This window comes from Ochotona curzoniae, unplaced genomic scaffold (assembly GCF_017591425.1).
Source record: "Ochotona curzoniae isolate NIBS_2020 unplaced genomic scaffold, NIBS_Ocur_1.0 scaffold_1037, whole genome shotgun sequence".
NCBI lineage: Eukaryota > Metazoa > Chordata > Mammalia > Lagomorpha > Ochotonidae > Ochotona > Ochotona curzoniae.
In genome coordinates, this window is record NW_024467083.1 from 32,161,944 (window position 1) to 32,185,810 (window position 23,867).

Sequence of the window (23,867 nt, forward strand, 5' to 3'; positions counted from 1 at the left end):
GAAAGCAGCAGCTTCCGCCCCAGCGTTGCCTCACCCCACCACCTTCACTGCGGTCTGAGACACAGAGCGCCTTTGTCCTGTGTCTGTGCATGCGTGCGCGTGTGCCCCGGGCATGAGCCCTGCCCTCTGCTCTCGTGTGTGTTCCTGAGATTTCCTCTCACTTCCGCACTGCAGTGACACGGAAGCCCAGTGTGAGGTCATGCAGGAAATTGTGGATCAGGTCTTGGAGGTGAGGAAGAGTCCAGTCCCTTAGGAAGGAAGCTGTGAGCTCAGAGCCCTCCCCTCCCGCTGTGTCTCCTGGGAACCTACTCCCTGATTCCTTCCTTCCCCACCCCTTCCCCTGAGATGGGAGGTGGAGGGATGGGAGGCTTGCTCTTCCCAGAGGTAGACACAGGTGACTCCAAGGTTTGGAGGAGAGGGGCAGTGAGGCCTGGATCTGTGTGATCTTCCCACCTTTGTCTCCCTCTCCCCATAGGAAGACTTTGACTCGGAGCAGCTGTCTGTCCTGGCTTCCTGCCTGCAGGAGCTCTTCAAGGCCCACTTCCGAGGCGAGGTGCTGCCCGAGGAGATCACCGAAGAGTAAGGCTCACCTCGCTGAGCCCCGGGCCTTGGGAGCCACTGGTGCACGCTTGCAGTCAAGTGCGAGAGACCAACTTGTTCCTTTTGTGCTCACATATGCTGAAGCATTTCAATACGGGTCTATGTTTACTCACTGAGTATCAGGGGTCCTGGGTCGGTGGTCTTGCATCTCCTCCCTGTGCTTCCAGCTTCTGCTGCTGAGCCTCTCAGCCCCAGCTTTTGCTGCTGGAGGTGAAATAGGACCCTGGCCTGGCCTCTGCCCAAAGAACAGGAGTCTCTCTCTCACCTTTGGGGGTGATAACAGCACACTGTGGTTCCAAGCCCCGCAGCAGAAAAGCAGCAGCAGGCTGGCATCCTCCATAATGCCCACCTGCTGTGCAGCCGCTCCCTGCGCAGGGCCCGTCTTACATAACCTCTTCCTGCAGGTCCCTGGAGGAGTCAGTGGGGAAGCCCCTCTACCTGATATTCAGGTAAGCGCCACCCAGCACATGTGCATTCCTGTCCTACGGCAGGAATGAGGAAGGAGGGCCCCTGCAGTGGACACAGACAGTGCATGCCAGCCCCAAAGCTCCCTGTGAGAGTGTGCCTGTGGTGAAGCCCCAGCATCCTCCATTCCCCACTTCCAGGAATCTGTGCCAGATGCAGGAAGACAACAGCAGCTTCTCTTTGCTTCTGGACCTTCTCTCCGAGCTCTATCAGAAGCAGCCCAAGATTGGCTACCATCTGCTCTACTACCTGAGGGCCAGGTAGGTGTGGCCCCCATTCAGCACTGGTCATCCTGGATGGCCCCCTTTGCCCACACGCCATACAAATCACCTTTGAAAAGTGTATGGCCATGGTTTTTAGGACTTTTACGAAGTTGTACAGCTATTACACAAAGAAACCCCAGCCACACACAGCAACAGCCACTGTCCTGTTCTCCCTTCCACCTGATCTGCACACTGACCCCAGGTGACTTGTATAGTCAGGCAGTGTGTGACCCTCTGTGACTCAGTGATCCTCACTTGGCATGTTCTCATGTTTCACATGTGTAGTGGCATCTGTCAGCCCTTCCTCCCTTGCTGTGGGCAGATAACAGGCCAGTGTGTGGATGTACCACATTCTGTTTGGCCCATGTCAGACATTCGGGTTATTTGGTGTCTCTAAGGCTCTGGCTAGCAGAGCTGCTATGAGCATTCCCACGCAGGCTTAGGGGTGAGCTGTCAGTTGCTCGGAACACAGCTGGCACTGCAGGAAAGGGGGTGGAACTGCAGCTCTTCTCTGCTCCCTCCAGGAATGGGTGCAAGTTCCCATTCCCCCACCTGCTCCCCAGCATGTGGCCGGCTTTTTCACTCCAGCTTCTCTGGGTGGTGTGACACGGGCCCTCAGTGTACTTTTTCTCTGCATTTCCCTGCTTATTGACCATTTATAGGTTTTCTTTGGAGAAAAGTCTTTAATCCTTTACCATTTTTAGTTTTTTTGTTATTGACTTTTAAACCCCACTCCCTGCCACATTGACTTTTAAAAATGTGTTATATAGTTTGAATGCAAGTCGCTTATCAAATACACTATTTGCGAATGTTTCTTCCCCCTCTGCAGATTGTCTTTTTCACCTTTTTGATGGCCTCCTTTGAAATAAGAAATGTTCAGTGTTTGTGGAGTCAGATCTACTAGATTTTTTCATTTCCCACTTAGGCTTTTGTCTCCTGTGTTACCTCCTGAGTACCGTGTTTCAGGGTTTAGAGTGAGGCCTGTGAGTGGTCAGAATGGCTTTGTATGTGACGAGGGGCTGGAGGCAGACAGCAAGAGGAGCCTCCACGGCTCGGCCCGACCCTTCCTCTCCTGCCCTGCCCCTCAGCAGTCAGCAGCTCCACTGCTTTGGGTTGGAGTCCTGAGGAAGGACGGGGACAAAGGAGAGGGGCTCCTGGTTGTCCTGTAAGTTGTAAAGGCCCTGGGGAAGACAAGGAGGCATCGGACAGAAGAGAGTTCTAGAATTCTAGGATTACTCGGGTGGGGAAGCAGGCTGTCGACCTAAGCCCACCTGCTCTTGCAGTAAAGCCGCTGCTGGGAAGATGAACCTCTACGAGTCGTTTGCTCAGGCCACCCAGCTGGGCGACCTGCACACCTGCCTGATGATGGACATGAAGGCGTGCCAGGAGGATGACGTGCGGCTGCTATGCCACCTCACACCTTCCATCTACACAGAGGTCAGTGCTTCCAGCCGTGTCCATGCAGGGGCAGCAGGGTCCAGGAGACTACCAAGCTCCAGGCAAGCTTGGAGCATTATACGATGCCACTGCTCCTTTGCTCGTGCACACCTCCGTGGGCCACTGCTCACCACACCACAGCTAGCAGCTCCTTTGGTTTGGTGAGTCAGGGATCTGGGCCTCTGTATGTGACGCCTTGGCTTCAGCCCATCTTTGGGATCCAGAGTAGAGGCCCTAAGCCCAGCGTTCTTCCGACAGCCCATCATGGGTTCTTTCCAGTGGTTCCTGAAGGCCAGGACTTGTGTGGTGGCTCAACTCACTTTCATTTCCCCTGGTTCATGTGCAGGCTTCTCCAGGAACAAGGACGTAGGAGGAGGAGGAGGAGCTCTTCCTTCTCTTGGTGACAGTTCCCAGGAATTGGGAAACTGGGGCCCAGGGTGTGGGCCTGACAGGAGGAACCGTGATCTCAGCCACACTGGGGGAGGGGGTGGAGAGAGGCGCAAATGCCAGCAAACACAAGGCACCTCCCTCGCCTTGCTCCTTCCTGCTCCTGGGGGGCCTGCCACCCCCACACATCCCCGCAGACATGCTCTCTCCATGCTTTGGCCCCTTTCCCTGAGGGTCAGCATAGAATGTATAAGTGCTTGTGTTCTCATGTAGAACCAGCCATTGAGTCCAGCCCCTTCAGCTCCCTCGTATCCCTGGGTTGCTGCCCATTGCTTTCCTTATACAGACACACACACTATGCCTGACACACCAATATCCCTTATCTTATGCACACAACAGTAGTAAAATGGGCATGCATTTTGCATGGTAGTTAAGGTGACACTCAAGGTGCCCACATTGCCATATCTGAGTTTCTGGTTCGAGTCCTGGCTTCACTGCCAATCCAACTTCCTGCTAACAGCCGATTATGGCCCTGCCACTCAGCGAGGAGACACACATTGAGCCTTAGGTTCCTGGGTTTGTCCAGGCCAACCCCAGATGTTATAGGCACTTGGGAAGTGACCCGGTGGGAGAGAAATGCATCTCTGTCCCACTTCTCTGCCCTTTAAATAAATAAATAATCAAATAATAGAATTTGAGGGCTTTTTGACTAGGTTCCTGCCTGCATAGCTGCGGGGTCTCTATTTAAGGGGGTGGTGTTTGTGCCATGTCTGTTGCTCCAGCCAGACCCTAAGCATGTGAAGGGGAGGCAGGAAAGTTGGTTATGAGGCAAAGTCCAAGGGTAAGGTGTTAGTGTTATGAGATAGTGGGTTAAACCACTGCCTGTAATGCCAGCATCTCATGTGAGCATCAGTTCAAGCCCCAACTGTTCCACTTCCAATGCAGCTCTCTGCTAATGACCTAGGAAAAGCAGCAGAAGATGGCCCAAGTGCTTGGGACCCTGCACTCATGTGGGAGACCTAGAGGAAACTCCTGGCTTTGATCTGACCCAGCCCTGGCCAGGAGTTAACTGACAGATTTTTCTCTTTCTGTAACTCTTTCAAATAAATATGTAATTTCTTTTTAAGTCGAGTCCACCTTCATTTCCTTCTTTTTCTTTCTAGTTTCCAGATGAGACGCTAAGGAGTGGGGAGCTGCTGAACATGATTGTGGCTGTTATTGACTCTGCGCAGGTGAGCTCAGAGCTCTGACTTACCCAGAGGAGCCTCCAGAGTAGGGCTGGGAACCTTGGGCGTTCTGCTTCCTCCCCAGACATGCACGCAGGACCCCGTGCTCTGTGGGCACGCAGCCAAGCTCAGGAAGGCTGGTCAGGCTCAAGCTGTCCTGCATGGTCCCCCTTACTCTGTGTGTGCTTTGGGTGCACCTGTGCCCACCTGGAGAGCTCAGCATTGTGTGGTTAGCTGTCAGCCAGCTGCCTCTTGCCATAGGATGAACAGAGTCAGGCCGTCCCACCCTGCTTGACTACCCCACCAAGCTCAGAGCACCTCTCAGGTCGGACCTGGGTCCCCCAAGAGCCTCGCTCCCCTCCAATCCCAGCTCACGAGGGCACTCTGCCCCCAGCCTCCCCCTGCCTTGCCCTTGCCCTGGCCACCCGCTTCCTCAAACCCAGCTCAGGTCAGCTGGAGCAGGTGCCCAGCCTTCTTGTGTCCTCGGGGTATGGGGAGGAGCTTCCATTGATGTTTTTGCTCCAGAATAAACTGCAGCTGTGTTCATCATCTGCCACCTTCCTCACTGTGGTGTGCACCCTGTCCCTGTCAGCGTGGTCTTCACTGCCCCATTTCCTCTCCTGAGCCACCTCCTACTGCTCCTCCTGGCCTCTTCACTTCCCCGAGCTAATGGTTTGCCCTTCCTCTGCTCCTCCTCAGCTCCAGGAGCTGGTGTGCCATGTGATGATGGGCAACCTGGTCATGTTTCGGAAAGACTCAGTGCTCAACATACTCAGTGAGTGACCAACCCTCCCAGCTTGCTGGGAGAGTGCCAGACGGGCCACCCCGTGTGCCCTCCAGCTCCGGGGCAGCTGGGCCCGGCAGGTGAAGGGGACAGAACACCCCTCCGTCCTGCTGCATGTCTTGGGCCATGTCTGTATGGATCTCTGTCTTCCCCTGTGGAATGGAAAGACTTGGGCTTGCCTCGGACTCGGGTTGATGGGAACCCAGAAGCTGTGTGAAGAAAGGACATGGGCATTTTGTGGAATGAGACTTGGGGCCACTGTCCCCACTTGTACTGTCTCTGCTCAGGATGCTGGTCATCCAGTTGGATCAGCTGTGTGTGTGTGTGTGTGTGTGTGTGTGAGAGAGAGAGAGACAGACAGACAGACAGACAGAAATGTTTCTCTCTGTCTCAGTCCAAAGCCTAGACTGGGAAACCTTTGAGCAGTACTGTGCCTGGCAGCTCTTCCTGGCCCACAACATCCCCTTGGAGACCATTATCCCTATCCTGCAGCACCTCAAGTACAAAGGTGAGTGGGTGTGGGGGCTGGGGGTGTGGGTGATGAAGAACCCTCCACCCCCACAAGGCAGATGCGTGCAACTTCTCTGCTGCTTACCACCTGCCCGCATGCCGAGACCTGAGCCAGGCGGGTCAGTGTCCTTGGCAGTGGCTGTCAGTGGGGCTGGGTGAGGTGCACGCCCTGAGCAGCCTGGCCTATCCCCACAGAGCACCCCGAGGCCCTGTCCTGCCTGCTGCTTCAGCTCCGGAGAGAGAAGTAAGTTGCCCTCCCCCCTGCCCACTCCCTCTGCAGTTCCAGGCCTCAGTCCCAGCATTCCAAGAGCTGCTATCCTTTCCAGTTCTGCCCCATTCTCTCCTATCATTGCCATCTACTTGTTTTACCCTCCCTCTCAGTGTGACTTACAAATAAGTGACTCCCCCGGGACCTGGGCTTCCTCTTGACTTCACCCCCTGCCCACAGGAGCTGCCCTTGGAGGTGGGGGCCGGACATCCCCATTTCCTGCTGCTACAGCAGTTCTAGTCCCGGTGGCTCCTGCCCCAAGCCCTCCCCAATGCTGCTGCAGGCCTCCACAAGCTAATCCAAGAGGAGGACGGGCCAGCACAGAGGGCTGTCACCATGCCATCCTTTGGCCTGCCAGCCCCGCTGTGCTCCTGCATACAGGGTGCAGGGGCCATCTCCTGTCAAAGTCCCTTGGGTAGTGGCTATGGGTCAACTCCTTCCTGCCTTTTTGCCTGCCTTTCATGTTTTATCTCTTGCCTAAGAGACTGGAAATGGTCCAGTGTCCTGGGAGAAGTGGCACGTTCATAGGACTGAGGGAGGGGAGGAGAAGGAGGCTCTGCCTTCAGGCACCCCCAGAGAGCAGGGTTTGTCCTTTTGCCGGCTGGACCCATTTCCTTTTCCTGACTCTTCTGGGGGAAGCCGGGGAGGGGCCGCAGGCTTCCTTCCCGGCAGCCATGCACGTGCCCGGCCATTGGGCCACGCAGGCAGGAGAGTCTCACTTCTCCTGGCTCCCCTAGAGAGAAGAGGGAGAGGGATGTGAAAGTAGGAACATGGCACGGGACTTGCAGGGTGGGGCCCAGGACGGGGCTGGCATCTGGGAAATGAGCGAGTGCCAGAGATGCAGCAGCTGAAGGCCAGCTGTGAGGTCCCTCCCCTCCCCCACCCCCAGGCCCAGCGAGGAGATGGTGAAGATGGTGCTGAGCCGGCCCTGCCACCCCGACGACCAGTTCACCACCAGCATCCTGCGGCACTGGTGCATGAAGCACGACGAGCTGCTGGCAGAGCACATCAAATCTCTGCTCATCAAGAACAACAGTCTCCCTCGCAAGAGACAGAGGTGGGGCCGATACCTCACCCCGCCACCCCACCACCCCACCACCCCACCACCCTGGGGCCCAGACTGCTGGCCCGCAGCAGGCTGTACAGGGGCTACCGCTGACTGGCGCGCAGGCGACACCTAGTGGTCAGGAGCCAGCAGGGCCCCACTCCAGGCCTCCTTGGCTCTCCCACCGTGGGTGCGTGTGTCTGGATGTGTGGGGATTTTGACCCCTTGGTCCTGCTGGAGCTGACTGTCCCTGGTGTTTTGCATGCAGCCTACGGAGCTCCAGTAGCAAGCTGGCCCAGCTCACCTTGGAGCAGATCCTGGAACACTTGGACAGCCTGCGGCTCAACCTGACCAACACCAAGCAGAACTGTATGTCTCCCACCCTCTCTCCCAAGAGCCAGGATGGGGTGGGGGCAGGACAGCCTGGGCTAGAACCCAAGTCCCTTGGAGAAGAGACATTACCCTTGGGCACAGCTCATTGTCCTTCCTGGCTCTCCCTTTCTCTAGTTTTTAGCCAGACCCCGATTCTCCAGGCGCTGCAGCACGTCCAGGCGAGCTGTGACGAAGCCCACAAGATGAAGTAAGGCTCCACCCGCTTTGGGGAAGTCCTGGGAAAGGGCCAGGAGGGAGGCCTGCCAGGGACAGAGACCCTGGGATTGGAGAGATCTAGGGGTCAGCATGTGGGCATACAGCATGCCTTCCTGGTGCTGGTTCAACTCAACGATTCCCAGCCAGCTCCCTGCTGATGCACCTGGGAAGGGTTCAGACCCCTTCTCCTGTCTCCTGTCTTTGGCCTGGCACAGTCTTAGCTGTTGAAACCATTTGGGGGTGAACCAACAGATACAAGTCCTAAGTGTCATTCTGCATTTCAAAATAAGTGCATGTTCGAAAGCCAGAGAGAGCCCTAGGCCAGGTGGCCATGTGCGGAGCAGGATGCAGGGCGCTGAGGGCTCCTCCCTGTCCCAGGTTCAGTGACCTCTTCTCCCTGGCGGAGGAATACGAGGACTCCTCGGCCAAGCCCCCCAAGAGCCGCCGGAAAGCGGCGCTGTCCAGCCCGCGCAGTCGGAAGAACGCCACGCAGCCGCCCAACGCCGAGGAGGAGTCCGCCTCCAGCAGCGCCTCGGTGAGGCCTGGGGCCCAGGCTGGGCGAGGGGCAGGAGAGCGGCGCAGTGGCCGGGTGCTCACTGCGTTCCTCCACTGTCCTTGCAGGAGGAGGAAGACACGAAGCCGAAGCCCACTAAGCGGAAACGGAAGGGGTCGTCCGCGGTGGGTTCTGACAGTGACTGAGACCCTGTGCTCCTCCCCACCCCAAATTGGACTGCCCTCCCCTCCTCAGTGAATCACAGGTTAATGGGGGACGGGGAGGGAACAGGGGATACCCCCTCCACACCCCGCTGCCCTGGGCAGGCTGAGCTGCGTGGGAAGCTGCCCCCGTCTAAAAAGCAGAGGCCGCCCTGCTTCCCCAGCCTCCCTGGGCGATGGCAGCAGGGAAACACGCTTGCGGCTTCCACACCGGTAGGAAACGGACGTCTGCTGGTGGCCGGGCAGCCCTGGCTTGCAGGATGGAGCCCCTCTGTGGTGCCGCATGCCAGGCCCGGGGGCTGTGGTTGGCACTCAGGAGCTAGACCAGAGCCAGGGAGTTCCCGAGCCGTGTGCAGAACTCTCACATGGGCCCATTTCCTTGGTTCTGTTGGTTTTCCTTTTGGCAGAGATAATCGTGTTTTCAGAGTTGTTTTTAAATGATAATAAACCAAGCCAGAACATCATTCGACCCCGTGTTGCCATGTTCCAGCACTGACCCTGTGGGGCTGTGCCGGCACTCCCAGCCCTGGGTTCCCAGAGAACCCCTTTTCCTTTCTGGCCAGCCCCTGGCTTTCTGTCTGCCTCCACGCCCTTCCCAAGAGGTGTGAGCCACACACTGACCTGTCCACGCAGAAATGGCTACTGGCTCCATCTCCTCTGGCTTGCCCCTCCGCTGTGTGAAGCCCCATTGGGCTTCCAGAAGTGAACTTTTTTGTCATCCTAAAGTGTGCTGAGGCTGTGTGCTTGGCAGCTGCTGAAGACTGCCTGGGGGGTGAGGGGGGAATGTCCCAACTTGGCCTGGGAGCAGAGGTGTGCGCCTTGGAGGAAGCTGCACCCCAGGGATGGAGTGCCTGCCCCAGGGATAGGGTGTCCCCCTTCCCCAGTCAGGCCACTTGCTGGGCTTTTGTTTCCCTGGTGCTGTGGTGGGGGGTGGGGAGAAGGGCCCTTGGGCTGCTGGCACACAGTCCCTGGGCAGGATGCCCTCTGCCCTCTGCCCTCTCCCCGCCCCCAGGGCTGCTACTCCTGCCTGTGACATTAACCCCCTGGGGGCCTCTTTTCCTTCCTCTCTCCTTCCCTACTTTCCTCTGTCCCAATTAAAATCAGGATGGAAAGCATTTGCTGGCTGGCCCTAATTATTGTACTGTTGCCCTGAGGGAGGGGCCTGCGCCTTGGCCCCTCCAGAACTGGGACAGCCCCAGCTTTGACCTTTCCCCTACTTCACTCACTGGGCCCCCACCCATCCCTTGGGGTGGCTGCTGCTGGCAACTGGAGGGGGCATAGATCTGATCATCGTGCTAGGACTTGCAGAGCTGAACGGGCTAGGGGCCAAGTTCTTCACTTTATTTTGGGGAGAAAGCAGTGGTACCCCTTCATATCGGGTGAATGAGAAATGCTGAGGGGAGGAATGATTTCAACCCAAATGTCCTGGCTCAGGCCCCAGGTCTCTGAAGGCCAGATCCGTCCTAAACTGCCCAAGGTCAGAGAGTTTAAAACAGAACAGGACCTTGGGATTGAGGGAAGGTATGAGCACCGCCCAGGCCCCGTAGGGTGCAGGGCCCTGAGGAGTCCAGGGCGGAGCATAGGCTGCAAGGAGGGCCCGGAGCTGGGGGCCGCCCCACACGCTCACACACCCCCTTCCCCGGCCCTCCGCCCGCCTGTGGGGAGTGGTGGGAGCCTGGGTGGGAAGGGGCGTGTGCCAACGAGCGCGCTCCCTTAAAGGAGAGGTCTTGGAGCAAGCACAGCCGCTCCAGTCCTTCGGAAGGGGTGTTTGCAAGAGGCTGGTGCGGACCATGGCTGCCCTCCTACTGCCCCTGCTGCTGCTGCTGCTGCCCCTGCTGCTGCTGCTCAAGCTGCACCCTTGGCCACAGTTGCGCTGGCTCGCGGCAGACTTGGCCTTTACGGTGCGCGCTCTCCGCTGCAAAAGGGCTCTTCACGCCCGCGCCCTGGCCGCGGCGGCCGCCGACCGGAAAAGTCCCGAGGGGGGCTGCAGCCTGGCCTGGCGCCTCGCGCAGCTGGCCCGAGAGCGCGGCGAGCACACCTTTCTCATTCACGGCGCTCGGCGCTTCAGCTACGTGCAGGCGGAGCGCGAGAGTAACCGGGCCGCGCGTGCCTTCCTGCGCGCGCGAGGCTGGGAAGGAGAACCTGGAGGCCGCGAGGCACAGAGTGCCGGGGAAGGCGCTCGGCCGGCGCAGGGTGCCCGAGACGCGGCGGCCGGAAGCAGCGTGGCGCCTACCGAGTGCAGTGTGGCCCGTCTGGCACCGGGGGCGACCGTGGCGCTGCTCCTCCCCGCCAGCCCGGAGTTCCTGTGGCTATGGTTTGGGCTGGCCAAGGCTGGCCTGCGCACGGCCTTTGTGCCCACCGCCCTGCGCCGAGGGCCCCTACTGCACTGCCTCCGTACCTGCGCCGCGCGAGCGCTCCTGCTGGCGCCAGGTAAGGCTGCTGCGGAGAGGGGCGTGGTGCTGGGCTTGGAAGGAGCCTGACGTCACACTGGGGTTTAGAAATGAGGGGTAGGAGGGTCTTGGACTGAGTCCTGGGTTCCAGCCCCACCTTGTCCTTCTTACCCCAGAGTGTAGAGGGGACCTGGACAGGCTGTGGCAGAGTTGGGGGAATTGATTGAGAGGATGTGGACATCGGGCAGAGCCAGAGCTGTTGTTCCTTGTCCCAAGCAGAGTTTCTGGAATCCTTGGAGCCCGACCTGCCAGCACTGAGGGCCATGGGCCTCCACCTGTGGGCAGCAGGTCCTGCCAGCCTGCCTGCCGGGGTCCCTAATTTTCTGGCAGAGGTGGCATCAGAAGCGGATGGACCGGTGCCCGGGTACCTGTCTGCCCCCGAGAGCATGACAGACACAAGCCTGTACATCTTTACCTCTGGCACCACGGGTGAGGAGGGCTGGAGGCCAGAGGGAGGACGTCAGGAAGCTGGGAGTGGGACATGGGCCTCCTGGGTGCCCAGGCCACCTCCCAGAAAGGATGCTGCTCCCACTTCCTCCTCATTTCCCCTCCTCCCCCGAGCCACCCCACCCGCCAGGCCTGCCTGCCTGCCTGCCTGCTGCCCCTGCCTTTCTGAGAGGAAAACCCATAGGCGGCAAGCAGGGAAGCAGAGCCTGGAGCTCAGCCCCACTCCCCCTTCTCCCAGGCCTTCCCAAAGCTGCCCGGATCAGTCACCTGAAGATCCTGCAGTGCCAGGCCTTCTACCAGCTGTGTGGTGCCCACCAGGAGGACATCATCTACTTGGCCCTCCCACTCTACCACATGTCAGGCTCACTGCTGGGCATTGTGGGCTGCCTGGGCATTGGTCAGTCTCCTGCCCCTCCATCCGTGGTGTGCTTGCTAGGCCCGCTCCCTGAGTTCCTTGGACCAAGGCTGCATGGAGGATCCCAGGAAGGGGGAAAAACCGTCCCGCCCCACAGTGCAGCAGGAACACACTGCCTGTTTAGACCCAGGACTGAGCCCCAGGCTGTGGCATCCAAGAGGCCTATAGGACTTGGGGTTGGGGTGGCAGGATGGAGTGCTGGTGATGGGAAGCAGGGTAAGGACGAGGGCTACTTGGGCTTCCCAGCAAGCTGCAGTGTCCTGAAGGCCGCTAGTGTCCTGGAGGGAGTAGCTGGGGATCCGCCCCCACACTGCGCCTGGCTCTCTTCCTTTCCTCCCCATTTCTGTTCCTGACAGGGGCCACCGTGGTGCTGAAGTCCAGGTTCTCAGCTGGTCAGTTCTGGGAGGACTGCCAGAGGCACAAGGTGACCGTGTTCCAGTACATCGGGGAGTTGTGCCGGTACCTCGTCAACCAGCCGCCGGTACGTGGGCGTGGTGTGTGGGCAGAGCCACTGAGCAGGCCAGGCCATGGGAATGGGGCAGAAAGAGCCACTGGAAGGGCAGCGGTTGTGGGGGGCGGGGCTCACTTTGGCAAGCTGGCAGCCTGGTGTCGAAGCTCCTGTCCCCTCTGTCTCAGACCCCGGCAGAGCGTGACCACCAGGTCCGGCTGGCGGTGGGCAGCGGGCTGCGCCCGGACACCTGGGAGCGCTTCGTGCGCCGCTTTGGGCCCCTGCAGGTGCTGGAGACCTATGGACTGACTGAGGGCAACGTGGCCACATTCAACTACACAGGCCAGCGAGGTGCTATTGGGCGCGCCTCCTGGCTGTACAAGGTGAAGGGCGGAGGGGGCACCTGGGAACCCATGACAATGGGAGGCAGGGCTGGACTGGGCATCAGAAATCATGCCGTGCTGGGTCTCCTGTCCCCAGTACATCTTCCCCTTCTCTTTGATTCGCTGTGATGTGGCCACAGGAGAGCCGACCCGGGATGCCCAGGGCCACTGTGTGGCCACATCTCCAGGTTAGCACTCAGGCTGGGGAGGACACGGGCGGTGGGAGGTTGATGAAACTAGCCCCCGAGGGCTGCAACTGGGCGGTGGCCAAGGAGGGCAGGAGGTCCTGACCCGGCGACTCGGCCAGGTGAGCCCGGGCTGCTGGTGGCCCCAGTGAGCCCGCAGTCCCCGTTCCTGGGCTATGCCGGGGGCCCCGAGCTGGCGCAGGGGAAGCTGCTGCATGACGTCTTTCGGCCTGGAGATGTTTTCTTTAATACGGGGGACCTGCTGGTGTGCGACAACCAAGGCTTCCTTCGTTTCCACGATCGCACGGGCGATACCTTCAGGTACGCACCCACACTGGGCTGACTCTGGACTCTGTGTCCCTGAACCTCAGCTCCCTAGTCTCAGCCTCTGCCATGCATTCACAGAGCACCCCAACATTCAGCCCCTTGACCTGCTTCGCTCTCACCCCGGGCCCTGACCCCTAACCCCAGTCACGGACCTCTACTCTCCCGTAGGTGGAAGGGGGAGAATGTGGCTACGACGGAGGTGGCAGAAGTCCTTGAGGCCCTGGACTCACTCCAGGAGGTGAACGTCTACGGAGTCACTGTGCCAGGTGCCTGGTCATGGCAGGCGGGGAGGTGCCCAGCCTGCCACATTGAGCCGTGCTACCTGAAGGTGGCCATGGAGGGAGGGGCTGACGGCACCGCTTCCCGGCAGGGCACGAGGGCCGCGCCGGGATGGCAGCCCTGGTTCTGCGTCCCCCCCACGCCCTGGACTTGGTGCAGCTCTACACCCATGTGTCTGAGCACTTGCCCCCTTATGCCCGGCCTCGATTCCTACGGCTGCAGGTGAGCACACCTTGTGCCCACCCCTCACCCCTGCTGCCCAGCCCCCACTGCTCACTGTATCCCTCTTCCCTACGCCTGCTTCCTTTTCCTCCCCAAAACCTTGGATCATTGCCCCATCCCACACCTCCTGGGTGACACACCTTGTTCTTCAGCTCCCTCTCACCTACCCTCCGCATCCCCTCGCAGGAGTCCCTGGCCACCACGGAGACCTTCAAGCAGCAGAAGGTCCGCATGACCAGGGAGGGCTTCAACCCGAGCACCTTGGCCGACCCACTCTACATCCTGGACCAGGCGGCAGGTGCCTACCTGCCCCTCACGCCGGCCCGGTACGAGGCTCTGTTGGTTGGAGAGCTCCGGATCTGAGCCCTTGGGCTCCCAACACCTATACCCCACCCTTCCAACCCCAGGCAGCGGGAGGGGAGGCAGTGCAGTGGGGGGAGCCCTGGCCGGCGCCCCAGGGTCGTCAGGGATCTTTTATATTCCAGATTTATAGTCATTATTTTGTAATAAACTGGGCCAGAGCCTGTGTGGCTTTCTTCCCGCAGTATGCCTCCCCGTGGTGTGGCTGTGGAATGGCATTTCCCATCTGCAGACATTTGCTCCAGGGGCAGCACTGAGGCCCCTGCGCTGGAGCCCCCTGAGGCTGGCATCTGACCCTTTGAACACTCCTAGTGACTACTCTTCGTGCTGTTTCCTGGAGCTGAGCTAAAGCCAGTCCCAGGACAGGATTCATAGTGCCTTGAGGTGCTAAGCCCAGTGCAGCCTCGCAGCCATAAAGACCAGCTGGGGTGGGGGGCGTGGCTCGCCGTCTCCATGGACCTGCCCCATCCTGTTCTCCCCACCTGCCCCGGGGTGTGCAGTGGGGCTGGGTGCCCAGGCTCCTCCCACAGCAGCTGCTCTCCCTCGGCTCCCGGGCTCCTCATGGAGTCACACACCAGGCCTCTTTCTCCCCACTTCCCATTTCACTGGATTTCACTGGATTTCAACTCTGCACCATCTGACGAGGTAGCGACCAGCCGCATGTGACTGCTGAGTTGGGAAGAGGAGCTAAAAAGCAAGATGTGCTGCAACATAACACACACCAAGACGTATAAACACATCACTGGTAGTGGTCTCGCCTTGTTTGCACAGTGAAATACTGTCTTAATTACTCCCCAAATGGCTGCAACAGCTGGAGTGGAGCTGATCCAAAGCCAGGAGCCTGGAGTTTCTTCCAGGTCTCCTACACAGGTGCAGAGTCCCAAGGTCTTGGGCCATTTTCCGCCTGCTTTCCCAGGCCACAAGCAGAGAGCTGGAAGGGAAGTGGATACAAACTGGTGCTCATATGGGATCCCAGCGCTTGAAACGGGGAGGATTAGCCCGTTGAGCCACCAAGCTGGTACTTCAAAGAAACCTAATTTTAAATTTAAAAAAGACAAAAATTGGAAGAATGAAGATTAACCTCCCAAAATGAGTGGAAATAAACTCAAATGGAACTTAGCCTCAGGTGGAGGCGAGTTCCCCTTTCCTGGGATTATTTCCGGTTGGCTCAAGGATCCAAACCAGCCTCAGGGATCCGCAGTGCCTTTTTTTCTTTTAAGATTTATTTTTATTGGAAAGTCAGACATACAAGGAGGAGAGACAGAGACAGGAGAGAGAATCATCTGTCCAATGATTCACTCCTCAGGTGGCGGCAACAGCCCGAGCTGCACCAATCCAAAGCCGGGAGCCTGGAGCTTCTTTCAGGTCTCCCACGCGGGTGCAGGGTCCATCCTCGACCATCCTCGACTCCTTTCCCAGGCCACAAGCAGGGAGCTGGATGGGAAGTGGGGCCACCAGGATTAGAACCAGCGCCCATATGGATCCTGGCACATGTAAGGCCAGGACTTCAGCCTCTAGGCTACCCCGCTGGGTCGTGTTGGTGCCTGTTCTTGCACAACCAGCAGCCCAAGGATACGTTTTGTATTTTTATTTTTATTATTATTATTTTTTTTTTATTGGAAAGGCAGATATACAGAGAGGAGAGACAGAGAGGAAGATCTTCCGCCCGATGATTCACTCCCCAAATGAGCGCAACGGGCCGATACTATGCCGATCCGAAGCCAGGAGCCTCTTTCGGGTCTCCCACGCGGGTGCAGGTTCCCAAAGCTTTGGGCCGTCCTTGACTGCTTTCCCGGGCCACAGGCAGGGAGCTGGAAGGGAAGCGGGGCTGCCGGGATTAGAACCGGCGCCGACCTTTAACCACTTGCGCCACCGCGCCGGGCCCACGTTTTGTATTTTTAGATGGTTTAAAAAAAAAATCCAAAGAACGCTATTTCATGACACTTAACACAGGGGATTCGGATTTCAGGGTCCTGGGGAAGCTGAGGAGCACCACCAGGCTCCTTCCTTTATCAGTGCTGGAGCCACAGAGCGGGCACTCAGCCTGGGAGAGACGTCCACTCCGCCCGCCGCTCGGCCGTCCAGGGAAGGAGCCCGGCGCACATGCGCTCTCGGCCAGCACAGCAGGGCTACGGGGCCAGCTGCTCCGAGCCTGTGCACTCAGGTCGGCCGCCACGGTGCAGAGCAAAAGGCTTCGTGGGTGCCGTGGGCTGTGTCTGCTGCTTCCCCCATCGCGTTCCACGGGGTGGGCCACGCCACATCTGCTCATCTTCATTTGCTGATGGACATGTTGGCTGAGTAAGACGCTGCGGTCAACATTTGTAATATGTTTCCACGGTGGACAAATATTTTCAGTGTTTTAAAGGAATTATGTATTTATTGGAACGGCAGAGTTACAGAGAAAAGGAGAGTCACAAAGAGAGATCTTGCATTCATTGTTCTACCCCGTATGCAGCCACAGCAGCTGAGGCCGGGCTGCGGGACAAAGCCACAAGCCTGGACCTCTGTCCAGGTCTGCCCTGTGGGTGGCAGGGTCCCAGGTCCTTTGACCATACATTGCATTAGCAGGAAACTGGAGCCAGAGGAGAACAGCCGAAACTCAAACGAGCTGACACGGGATGCCAGCATGGCAGAAACCAACGCCATAGCTACGCTGCAATGCTGGGCCCTTCAACTTTTTTAAAAAAGGTTTTTTATTTACGGACCCGGCACGGTGGTCTAACGGCTAAATCCTTGCCTTGCACAGCCAGAATTTCGTATGCTGGTTCGTGTCCCAGCTGCTCACTTCTCCTCTAGCTCCCTGTTTGTGGTCTGGAAAAGCAGGAGAGGACGGCCCAAAGCCTTTCCAATAAAAATAATAAATCTTGGGCCCAGCACGGTAGCCTAGTGGCTAAAGTCCTCGCCTTGCATATGCCAGGATCCCATATGGGTGCCAGTTCCTATCCTGGCTGCTCCACTTCCCATTTAGCTCCCTCCTTGTGACCTGGGACAACAGTCAAGGATGGCACAAAGCCTTGGGACTCTGCACCCTCATGGGAGACCTAGAAGAAGCTCCTGGCTCCTGGCCTTATATCGAAGCTGAGCTTTGGTCATTGTGGCCATTTGGAGAGTGAATCAGCAGATGGAAGATATTCCTCTCTGTCTCTCCTCCTCTCTGTTTATCTGCCTTTCCAATAAAAATAAATAAATCTTAAATAAATAAATAATCTGAAAAAAAAGGAAGAAACCTCCCACCTGTTTGTTTACTCCTCCAGTGGCTGTAACAACTAGAACCAAGCCAGGCTGAAGCCAGGAGCTTCTTCCAGGTCTCCCCATGTCCCCCGTTTGCATCTGTGTGTGCTTTTCCATTGCTTGGGCATCAGGAACTGGGAGGTCCAGACCTGCTATGTGTGCCCCGAAGTTGGACTGCATATCATGTGATTTTCCCTATGATCAGGGTCTACATCCTGTGATCTGTTTGGAAAGTCCCCCAAGAAACCTAGCCTGGGATGACCTCAGACTTGATTCCTGTGTGTGCCAGCCAATGCAGGCTCACGGTTGGTTTGTCACCTGCACTGGCCCGATGCACGTACTGGTGCATGCAGCTGCCTAGTCAGATCCACCGCCAACCACACGAACTGCTGGGCACTGCAGCCCAGCCCAGCCCATCACAGGCCCAGTCTCTGTGCACACCAACAGATGCCACAGCCTAGTCTGGGCAACCCCCAAGAGCTCCCACCAGCTCTGCTCCCAACCCTCGTGTTTTTGTTTTGTTTTGAAGGTTTTATTTTTATTGAAAAGGCAGCTATAAAAAGAGGAGATACAGAGAGAAAGATCGTGTGTCTACTGGTTCACTCCCCAAATGGTCGCAACAGCTGAAGCTGAGCTCATCAGGAGCCAAAAGCTTCTTCTGGGTCTCCAGTGTGGGTTCAGGGTCCCAAGGCTTTGGGCCATCTTAGACTGTTTTCCCAGGACATGAACTGGTGCCCATATGGGGTCCCGGCACATCCAAGGCGAGGACTTTAGCCACTATGGTAGTGTGCTGGGCCCAACCCTGGTGTTTGTGTTTACTACCATGTTTACAGCCTAGCCAGTTCCATGTCACGTCCCACCCGGTTACTGGACACACCCATAGTTGTTGTAATTAGCTCAGGCCACCCTGCCTGGTTCACACATACACCGAAGGGTGCTGCTGTCATGTCCAGCCTGGACTGCGGCTGATCCTGGCTCATGCTCGCCAGCAACAGCTGCAGCCCAGCAGGAGAGTTCTCCAAGTTCCTCCATCAGGCCTGCTCCTAGCTCTGTGTGCCGATGGATGCTCAGCCCGGCCTGACACGGCCTGTTCCAGTCGCATCACTCGCTGGCAGATACTCCAGCCCTGTCAGACTGGCCTGTGTCCATTCCAGCTCTTGCTGGCCATGCTTACAGCCCACTCCCACCTGGCCCACTGCTAGATCTGGCTGTCACGAGGACTGATGGGTGCTACAGCCTAGCGCAGCTCATCTGTACCTGCTCTGGCTCTTGGGAGCACCAGCGGGCGCTGGGACCTTGCCCAGTCTTGCCCACACAAGTGCCAAGCGATGCTGCGTCTCTTTTTAGTGCGGCCCTTGTCCTGGCTCTTGCGCTCTCCAGTGAGTGCTGCAGTCCAGCAGGAGGAGCCCCCCAGGCCAGCTCCCAGCCTCAGAGCTTGGATTTTGGACACAGTCCGCCCCCAGTCCCAGCCTTTGTATGTGCTGCTGGCTGGTTCTCTGGTGTGCTAGTGGGTACTGCAGCCTGGGCCAGCCCAGCCTTCTCTGAACCCCAGCTTCCATGAGTATCAGTGAGTTCCGTGGTGGTGCCTGGCTTGGCCCCTCCCCACACCCAGCTCTCACACAAACTGCTGGGTACTGCAGTCTCACAGGGTGAGCCCACAGATCCCCTACGGACTCTGCTCCCAAACCCGGTTCTCTTGTGAGCTGCTTGGTGCCATGGCCTACACCTTGCCTTGACACTCACTGGTGGGCACTGTGGGCCTGCTAGGCAGACTCCCAAGCACACTAGCTGTCCCATGTGCCAGTGGGCAGCAGTCAATAATAATATTTAGCCCAGCCCAGGTCCCACAAGGACAGATGCCCTGGTCTGACCCAGACCTGCCCACTGGTTTCCACTTTCTAAATCACTGCCTGTCAGCTCCCTAGTTGACCCTGCAAGTGCAGTGGCCTGAGCCTTGAAACCCCCAGAAATCGTTCCACACCTGTAAAGTACTTCCTCACTGGCCCTCCACTCACACATCCCCAAATTCCCTTCCCCAGGCAATCTGCAGATCCCCGCGGCGGCACAGGCCCCAGCAGTGGCTTCTAGCATCCAGGTGGCATGGAGCTGTGGCACTGATCTGTTGAAATCTAGAAAGAAGGAGGCAGGTTCGGCATCCAAGAACACGCAGTCTGAGAACGCCTGGTACTTGATGCCAAGCCAGTACAATGATCTCCGCAGAGGCCTCGCCACTGGAAGCGCTGCTGCTCCAAGGCCGCAAGGATGGGCGGCAGGACTTCACCAGGCAGGACCACACCAGGCAGGCAGCTGCGGGCTCCAGGAGGCCAGAGACCCTGAAGTATGTGTGAGGAGGGCTGCTGCAGACGGAGCCCAAGAACAACCAGACCAAAGAACCAGACAGACTCATGCACAAGGCCTTGAAGAAAGATGGACTGGTGGGCGTGGCCGACCAGAGGCATGACCCTGGGCATGGTGGGACTGGCTGAATTCATCCACTCGCTCTGTCCATGTCCAAATCCTGCAGACCACGGCGCCGCCTCCTCCTTGCCCCGGGGAGTCGCAGGAGCCCCGCAGGACCCTCGGGGAGGACCCCAGCCCTACTATCCCATGCTTGTCCTCCTGCTGCACCCTGTCATCCATCCTATTCCTGGAGACCTGTCCTTTAGCCCCAAATCACACGCTCTGGGTTCGGTGTAAATAAGGGTGAGCCATGGCTTTCAGAAAAAAACAAAACTTTTTTTTAAAAAAGGGTTATTTATTTAATGGGGTTGGCTCTGTGGCCAGCATGCTAATCTTTTACCTACAGTGTAGCCATTCCAGATTCCTGGTTCCTGTTGCGGCCACTCCACTTCTCACCCAACTCGCTGCTTCTCACCTGGAAAAGGAGTGGAGGATGGTCCAAATGATTGAGACCCTGTGCCCATGCAAGAGTACCAAATAGAGTCCCAAGCTCCTGTTTTTTGTTTTTGTTGTTGTTTGTTTGTTTGTTTAAGATTTATTTATTTTTGGGCCTGGCGGCGTGGCCTAGCGGCTTAAGTCCTTGCCTTGAACACACCAGGATCCCATATGGGCGCTGGTTCTAATCCCGGCAGCTCCACTTCCCTTCCAGCTCCGTACTGTGGCCTGGGAAAGCAGTCGAGGACGGCCCAAGGCTTTGGGAACCTGCACCCGTGTGGGAGACCTGGAAGAAGTTTCTGGATCCTGCCTTCAGATTGGCTGAGCACCAACCGTTGCGCTCACTTGGGGAGTGAATTATCGGACGGATAATCTTCCCCTCTGTCTCTCCTCCTCTCTGTAACTCTGACTTTTCAATAAAAATAAATAAATCTTTAAAAAGTCAGAGTTACAGAGAGAAGGAGAAAAGAGAGAGATCTTCCATGCACTAGTTCACACTCCCCAAGTGGCCACAGCTGAGCTGATCTGAAGCCAGGAGTCTTCTCTGGGTCTCTCTCCCACGTGGGTGAAGGGGTCCAAGGCTTTGGGCCATCCTCTGCTGCTTTCCCAGGCCATAAGCAGGAAGCTGGAAGGGAAGTGGAGCAACTGGGACACGAATGGGCGCCGATATGGGATCCCGGCAATGCAAGGTGAGGATTTAGCCACTGAGCCATCACGCTGGGCCCAAGGCTCCTGGTCTCAGCCTGACCCAGCCCTGTCCATCGCAGCCATTTAGGGAGTGAATCAGTGGATGGAAAACTCATTTCTCTCTGTAAATTCACATTTCGTATAAAAATTATATATATATATAATGTATTTTTATAATTTCATACAAAATTCTATGTATATATTTTTAAAGACAATCATGTGCCTCAAATGAGTGAACTTTCTGGAATGATGATCCAATCTAGGTGATGTTGCTCTTAGAGGAAAGAGCCAGGGCTTCAGAGCGAGGTATTCTGTAACCTCACAGCTGTGACAGGCAGCCACGCGAGACACAGCGGGCAGTCTGCGGCTGCACTGGCACCCAGGCGCCCTGGCCTGTCCCCTCTCAGGCCTGGAGAGCCAGAGGAGGGAGAGGGGAGGGTGTGCAGGCCGCCCCACCCGCGATGCCACAGTCCCAGCAGCCTGAGACCACAGAGCTCAGTTCACACGGACCCCTAGGTGTCACCAGCCTTCGCATCAACAGAGGCCCCCTTCCTGGCTGTGGACCCTGCCCTCTTGCCCTCCTCCCTGTTCCTCTCCATGTGAGACCACCCATGCTAACAAGCTTGTTCTTCCCCTGCAAACTCCTCTAACCTTAAGAGATTTGACAAGCCCCTGCTCCTGTGGGGATTGTCGCAGAAGCTGGAGACACACTCCCAGGAACTGGGCTCCAGGCCTGGCCCTTCCTTCATTTCCAGCCTACTCCCACCCCTGTCCAGGCTGCTCAGGGAATCAGCATGGGTGGCCCAGGGCAGGGCCGGCAAGAGCTGGCCTCCAAGGGCGGCTAGGTGTGGGACACAGCACCCCAGGCCAAGGTCTGGGAGGAAGAGATTGAGTGGGGAGCAGCCCCGCTGGAGCAGGCTGAGGGCAGCGTGTGCTCTGTAGGCAAAGGCAAGGGGCTGAGGGTCCAGAGGGAGGGGACAGACGCCAGGGAGAGACTCAGTGTGGGTGAGGCGCCCCAGGCCCCCCACCCCCGGCCTTCCTGGGAGCTCCCCTCAGCTGCCTGGAAATTGTGTACTCTGCAAGCAACTGGAATTGGGCAAGGAGGTCCAGTAGAAATAGCCCAACCCCAAGTCAGAGCCTGGCTGAGCCCCCCACGCCTTTGCCAGTGGAGCCCCCCCTCCTGTGTGCTGCAGGACCTCGGGCAGGCAAGGGGAAGGGGGCCTGGGCCACTTAGGACGGGGTGAGTGGGGGCTGGGTCCCCCGTCTCCAGCTGGCAGCCTCAGTCCATGGAGAGAAGGGCTTAGGAGGGCAGCCTGACCTGAACCAACAGGGCGAGTGCCACACTCTGGCCCTGACTCAGCACCTGGGACAGCAACCCCTGGACCCCCAAGCTGGGCTGCAAAGCCCCAGGCACCCCAAGGGCGATTTGGAGGAGCAGGTGTTCAAGTGTACCCCCTAGAACTTGAAGCTCGGTCATTCTCAGCCTGGAGAGTATGAGTGGTGGGCCTGGCAGGCTGCTAGAGGAGTGTGGGGGTCTGGGAAAGGGGCAGGTCTGACCCCCAGCTTTGGTCTGCTCCCACCAGCCCCATCTGGGCTCCCATTCCTGGCTCATGCCTCTTGGTGTCTGGCGTGGCTGATGGCTGCTTGGACAGCAGCCTGAGCCCGGGAGAAGCCAGCTTGGGGAGACACGGGACTGGGGGAAGGGACTCAGCCTCAGCCTGCCTGGGGCTGGAAGGTTCCGAGGGGAGAAGCAGGGTGAGAGCATGGGGGCTGGGGTGGGCGCAGGTGGGTACCCCCAGAAAAGAAGAGGAATAGGCAGGAGGTGGGAGAGCTGGGGTGGGGTGGAGAAGGTAGGTCTACAGATGCAGGGGAGTAGGGGATTTGGGGGACAGAGTCCTGAGACTGAACCTGCTGCAAAGGGGAGCTGGGGTGACCAGGTGACTGCATAGCAAGGGGCTGGGCAGGAAGCAGGTGCTGGAGGCTGGCTGTGCCAGGTCACACCTGGGCTGCGTGGTCTGGCTCGGCTGGGTCCCTGCAGGCGAATGCATGCACTTGCTTGTTTGGTGCAGGAGGGTTCATGGGGATCTGCTCAGGCACTTCAGGCTGTGACCTGTGGCCTCTGCCCACTCCCACCCCCAGTGTCTGTGAGGCTGTGATTCTGAGTCCTGGGCCGTGCACCTGCCCGTCTGTCCACCTGACCAGAAGGAGAACCTGCCCGGGCCAGCGTCCTGGGAAGCAGATCCCACAGGGCAAATTGGTAGATGGGCCAGCTGGTGCAGGGAAAGGTCAACAACCTCACCACTACCTGTCTTCCCCGACCTCCCTAGAAGCACAAAGCCCATGGCTGGGCCCCTGATCTCATTGTTGTGTCTGTCCTTTCAACAGCCTGATGCCAGGGTCCCACTCAGAGACCATCAGTAGAGGTGGCTCCTGGCATGGTGTGTGGGTTCCTTACCATTTGCTAGCCCAAGGACAGCAGGGAGCCCCAGGGGAGGTGGCTGGTGCTGGGCCGCCACAGGCCACCACAGGTGCCTCCCGGCACTGGATGGATGTCTCCACAGGTGGCACCACAGACTCGAAGCTGGCCTTGCTGCACAGGCCCTGCCAGGGTGTGTTCATGTGACTATAGCTGCACAATTACACAGATTTCCTGGGGATGATCATGGCCGCAGCTTTTTTGCCTGTCATGAAAACATCCTGGACAAACGACACACCTGCAGGTCAAGTGTGGTGTGTGGGAGAGTTCTGTGGCCGCAGTGAGGGCACCACAGCAGGTCCCAGTGGGTGGCCAGGCCGTGGTCACCAGTGAGGGCCACCACGGCACCACCAGGCCCGGGGCTCCTGAGCTGGAGCAGCCACAGGTGGTGCCAGGGGCAGTCATGCCTGACGCAGCCACTAGGGGGCTCCCGGGGCCAACACAGCAAGAGAACCAGCTCAACCCTTCCAGCCCCCAGCTTGAACTTTCCAACCAATCTTCCCCAAGGTTACAGAGCTTTTGAACTGAAGGCGGAAAGGGAGGGGGGAACGACTGTATCGTTGGTCTGGAACTAAGAAACCCCAGGCAGGAAATGGACATCAGGCTGCCCTGGACGAAGAATAAGAAATTTTCCAGACTTTAAAGGATCCCAAAGTGGGCAAGTGGGGAACCCTGTCCGCTGTCCAGTGCTACCAGGAGTCAGGGGGAAGGCCTGGCCTGCCAGTCCTTCTGTCGCCTCTGAGTCGTGGGCTGCTCACAGAAAGCAGGCCAAACA

The 23,867-nt window shown here is 58.1% G+C and overlaps 2 protein-coding genes across 4 annotated transcripts in view; both read left to right on the forward strand.

Annotated features, from left to right (window-relative positions):
• Window positions 1-8,448, forward strand: part of INTS3 (integrator complex subunit 3) — a 39,285-nt gene extending 30,837 nt beyond the window's left edge. The window contains exons 17-30 of one of the 2 annotated variants that reach the window (XM_040998504.1): window positions 175-229; window positions 476-579; window positions 1,005-1,049; window positions 1,206-1,325; window positions 2,612-2,765; window positions 4,316-4,384; window positions 5,078-5,153; window positions 5,557-5,670; window positions 5,868-5,916; window positions 6,830-6,997; window positions 7,254-7,354; window positions 7,493-7,565; window positions 7,952-8,108; window positions 8,195-8,448. In XM_040998504.1, coding sequence (XP_040854438.1) covers window positions 175-229; window positions 476-579; window positions 1,005-1,049; window positions 1,206-1,325; window positions 2,612-2,765; window positions 4,316-4,384; window positions 5,078-5,153; window positions 5,557-5,670; window positions 5,868-5,916; window positions 6,830-6,997; window positions 7,254-7,354; window positions 7,493-7,565; window positions 7,952-8,108; window positions 8,195-8,272 — 1,363 coding nt within the window. In that variant the 3' untranslated portion in view covers window positions 8,273-8,448. Of the gene's footprint in view, window positions 1-174; window positions 230-475; window positions 580-1,004; window positions 1,050-1,205; window positions 1,326-2,611; window positions 2,766-4,315; window positions 4,385-5,077; window positions 5,154-5,556; window positions 5,671-5,867; window positions 5,917-6,829; window positions 6,998-7,253; window positions 7,359-7,492; window positions 7,566-7,951; window positions 8,109-8,194 lie in introns of those variants that run through there. The other variant, XM_040998505.1, reaches the window with a different exon arrangement.
• Window positions 8,449-10,077: 1,629 nt separating this feature from the next.
• SLC27A3 (solute carrier family 27 member 3) lies at window positions 10,078-13,905 on the forward strand. 2 transcript variants are annotated; one of them, XM_040998969.1, is made up of 10 exons: window positions 10,078-10,717; window positions 10,957-11,166; window positions 11,423-11,581; window positions 11,956-12,080; window positions 12,236-12,430; window positions 12,528-12,618; window positions 12,738-12,936; window positions 13,111-13,208; window positions 13,313-13,443; window positions 13,630-13,905. In XM_040998969.1, the coding sequence occupies exons 1-10, from the start codon at window positions 10,078-10,080 to the stop codon at window positions 13,804-13,806; spliced, it is 2,025 nt and encodes a 674-aa protein (XP_040854903.1). In that variant the 3' UTR covers window positions 13,807-13,905. The 2 variants fall into 2 exon arrangements, with proteins under 2 accessions (XP_040854903.1, XP_040854904.1); XM_040998970.1 differs by having other exon boundaries at window positions 13,735-13,905.
• Window positions 13,906-23,867: the final 9,962 nt, after the last annotated feature.

Bases quoted from the DNA above. Each gene is read 5' to 3' on its own strand.
- SLC27A3 (XM_040998969.1), top strand. From the start codon at position 10,078: ATGGCTGCCCTCCTACTGCCCCTGCTGCTGCTGCTGCTGCCCCTGCTG. The intron at 11,167-11,422 runs GTGAGGAGGGCT...CCCTTCTCCCAG, and splicing joins CTTTACCTCTGGCACCACGG to GCCTTCCCAAAGCTGCCCGG. The intron at 11,582-11,955 runs GTCAGTCTCCTG...TGTTCCTGACAG, and splicing joins TGTGGGCTGCCTGGGCATTG to GGGCCACCGTGGTGCTGAAG.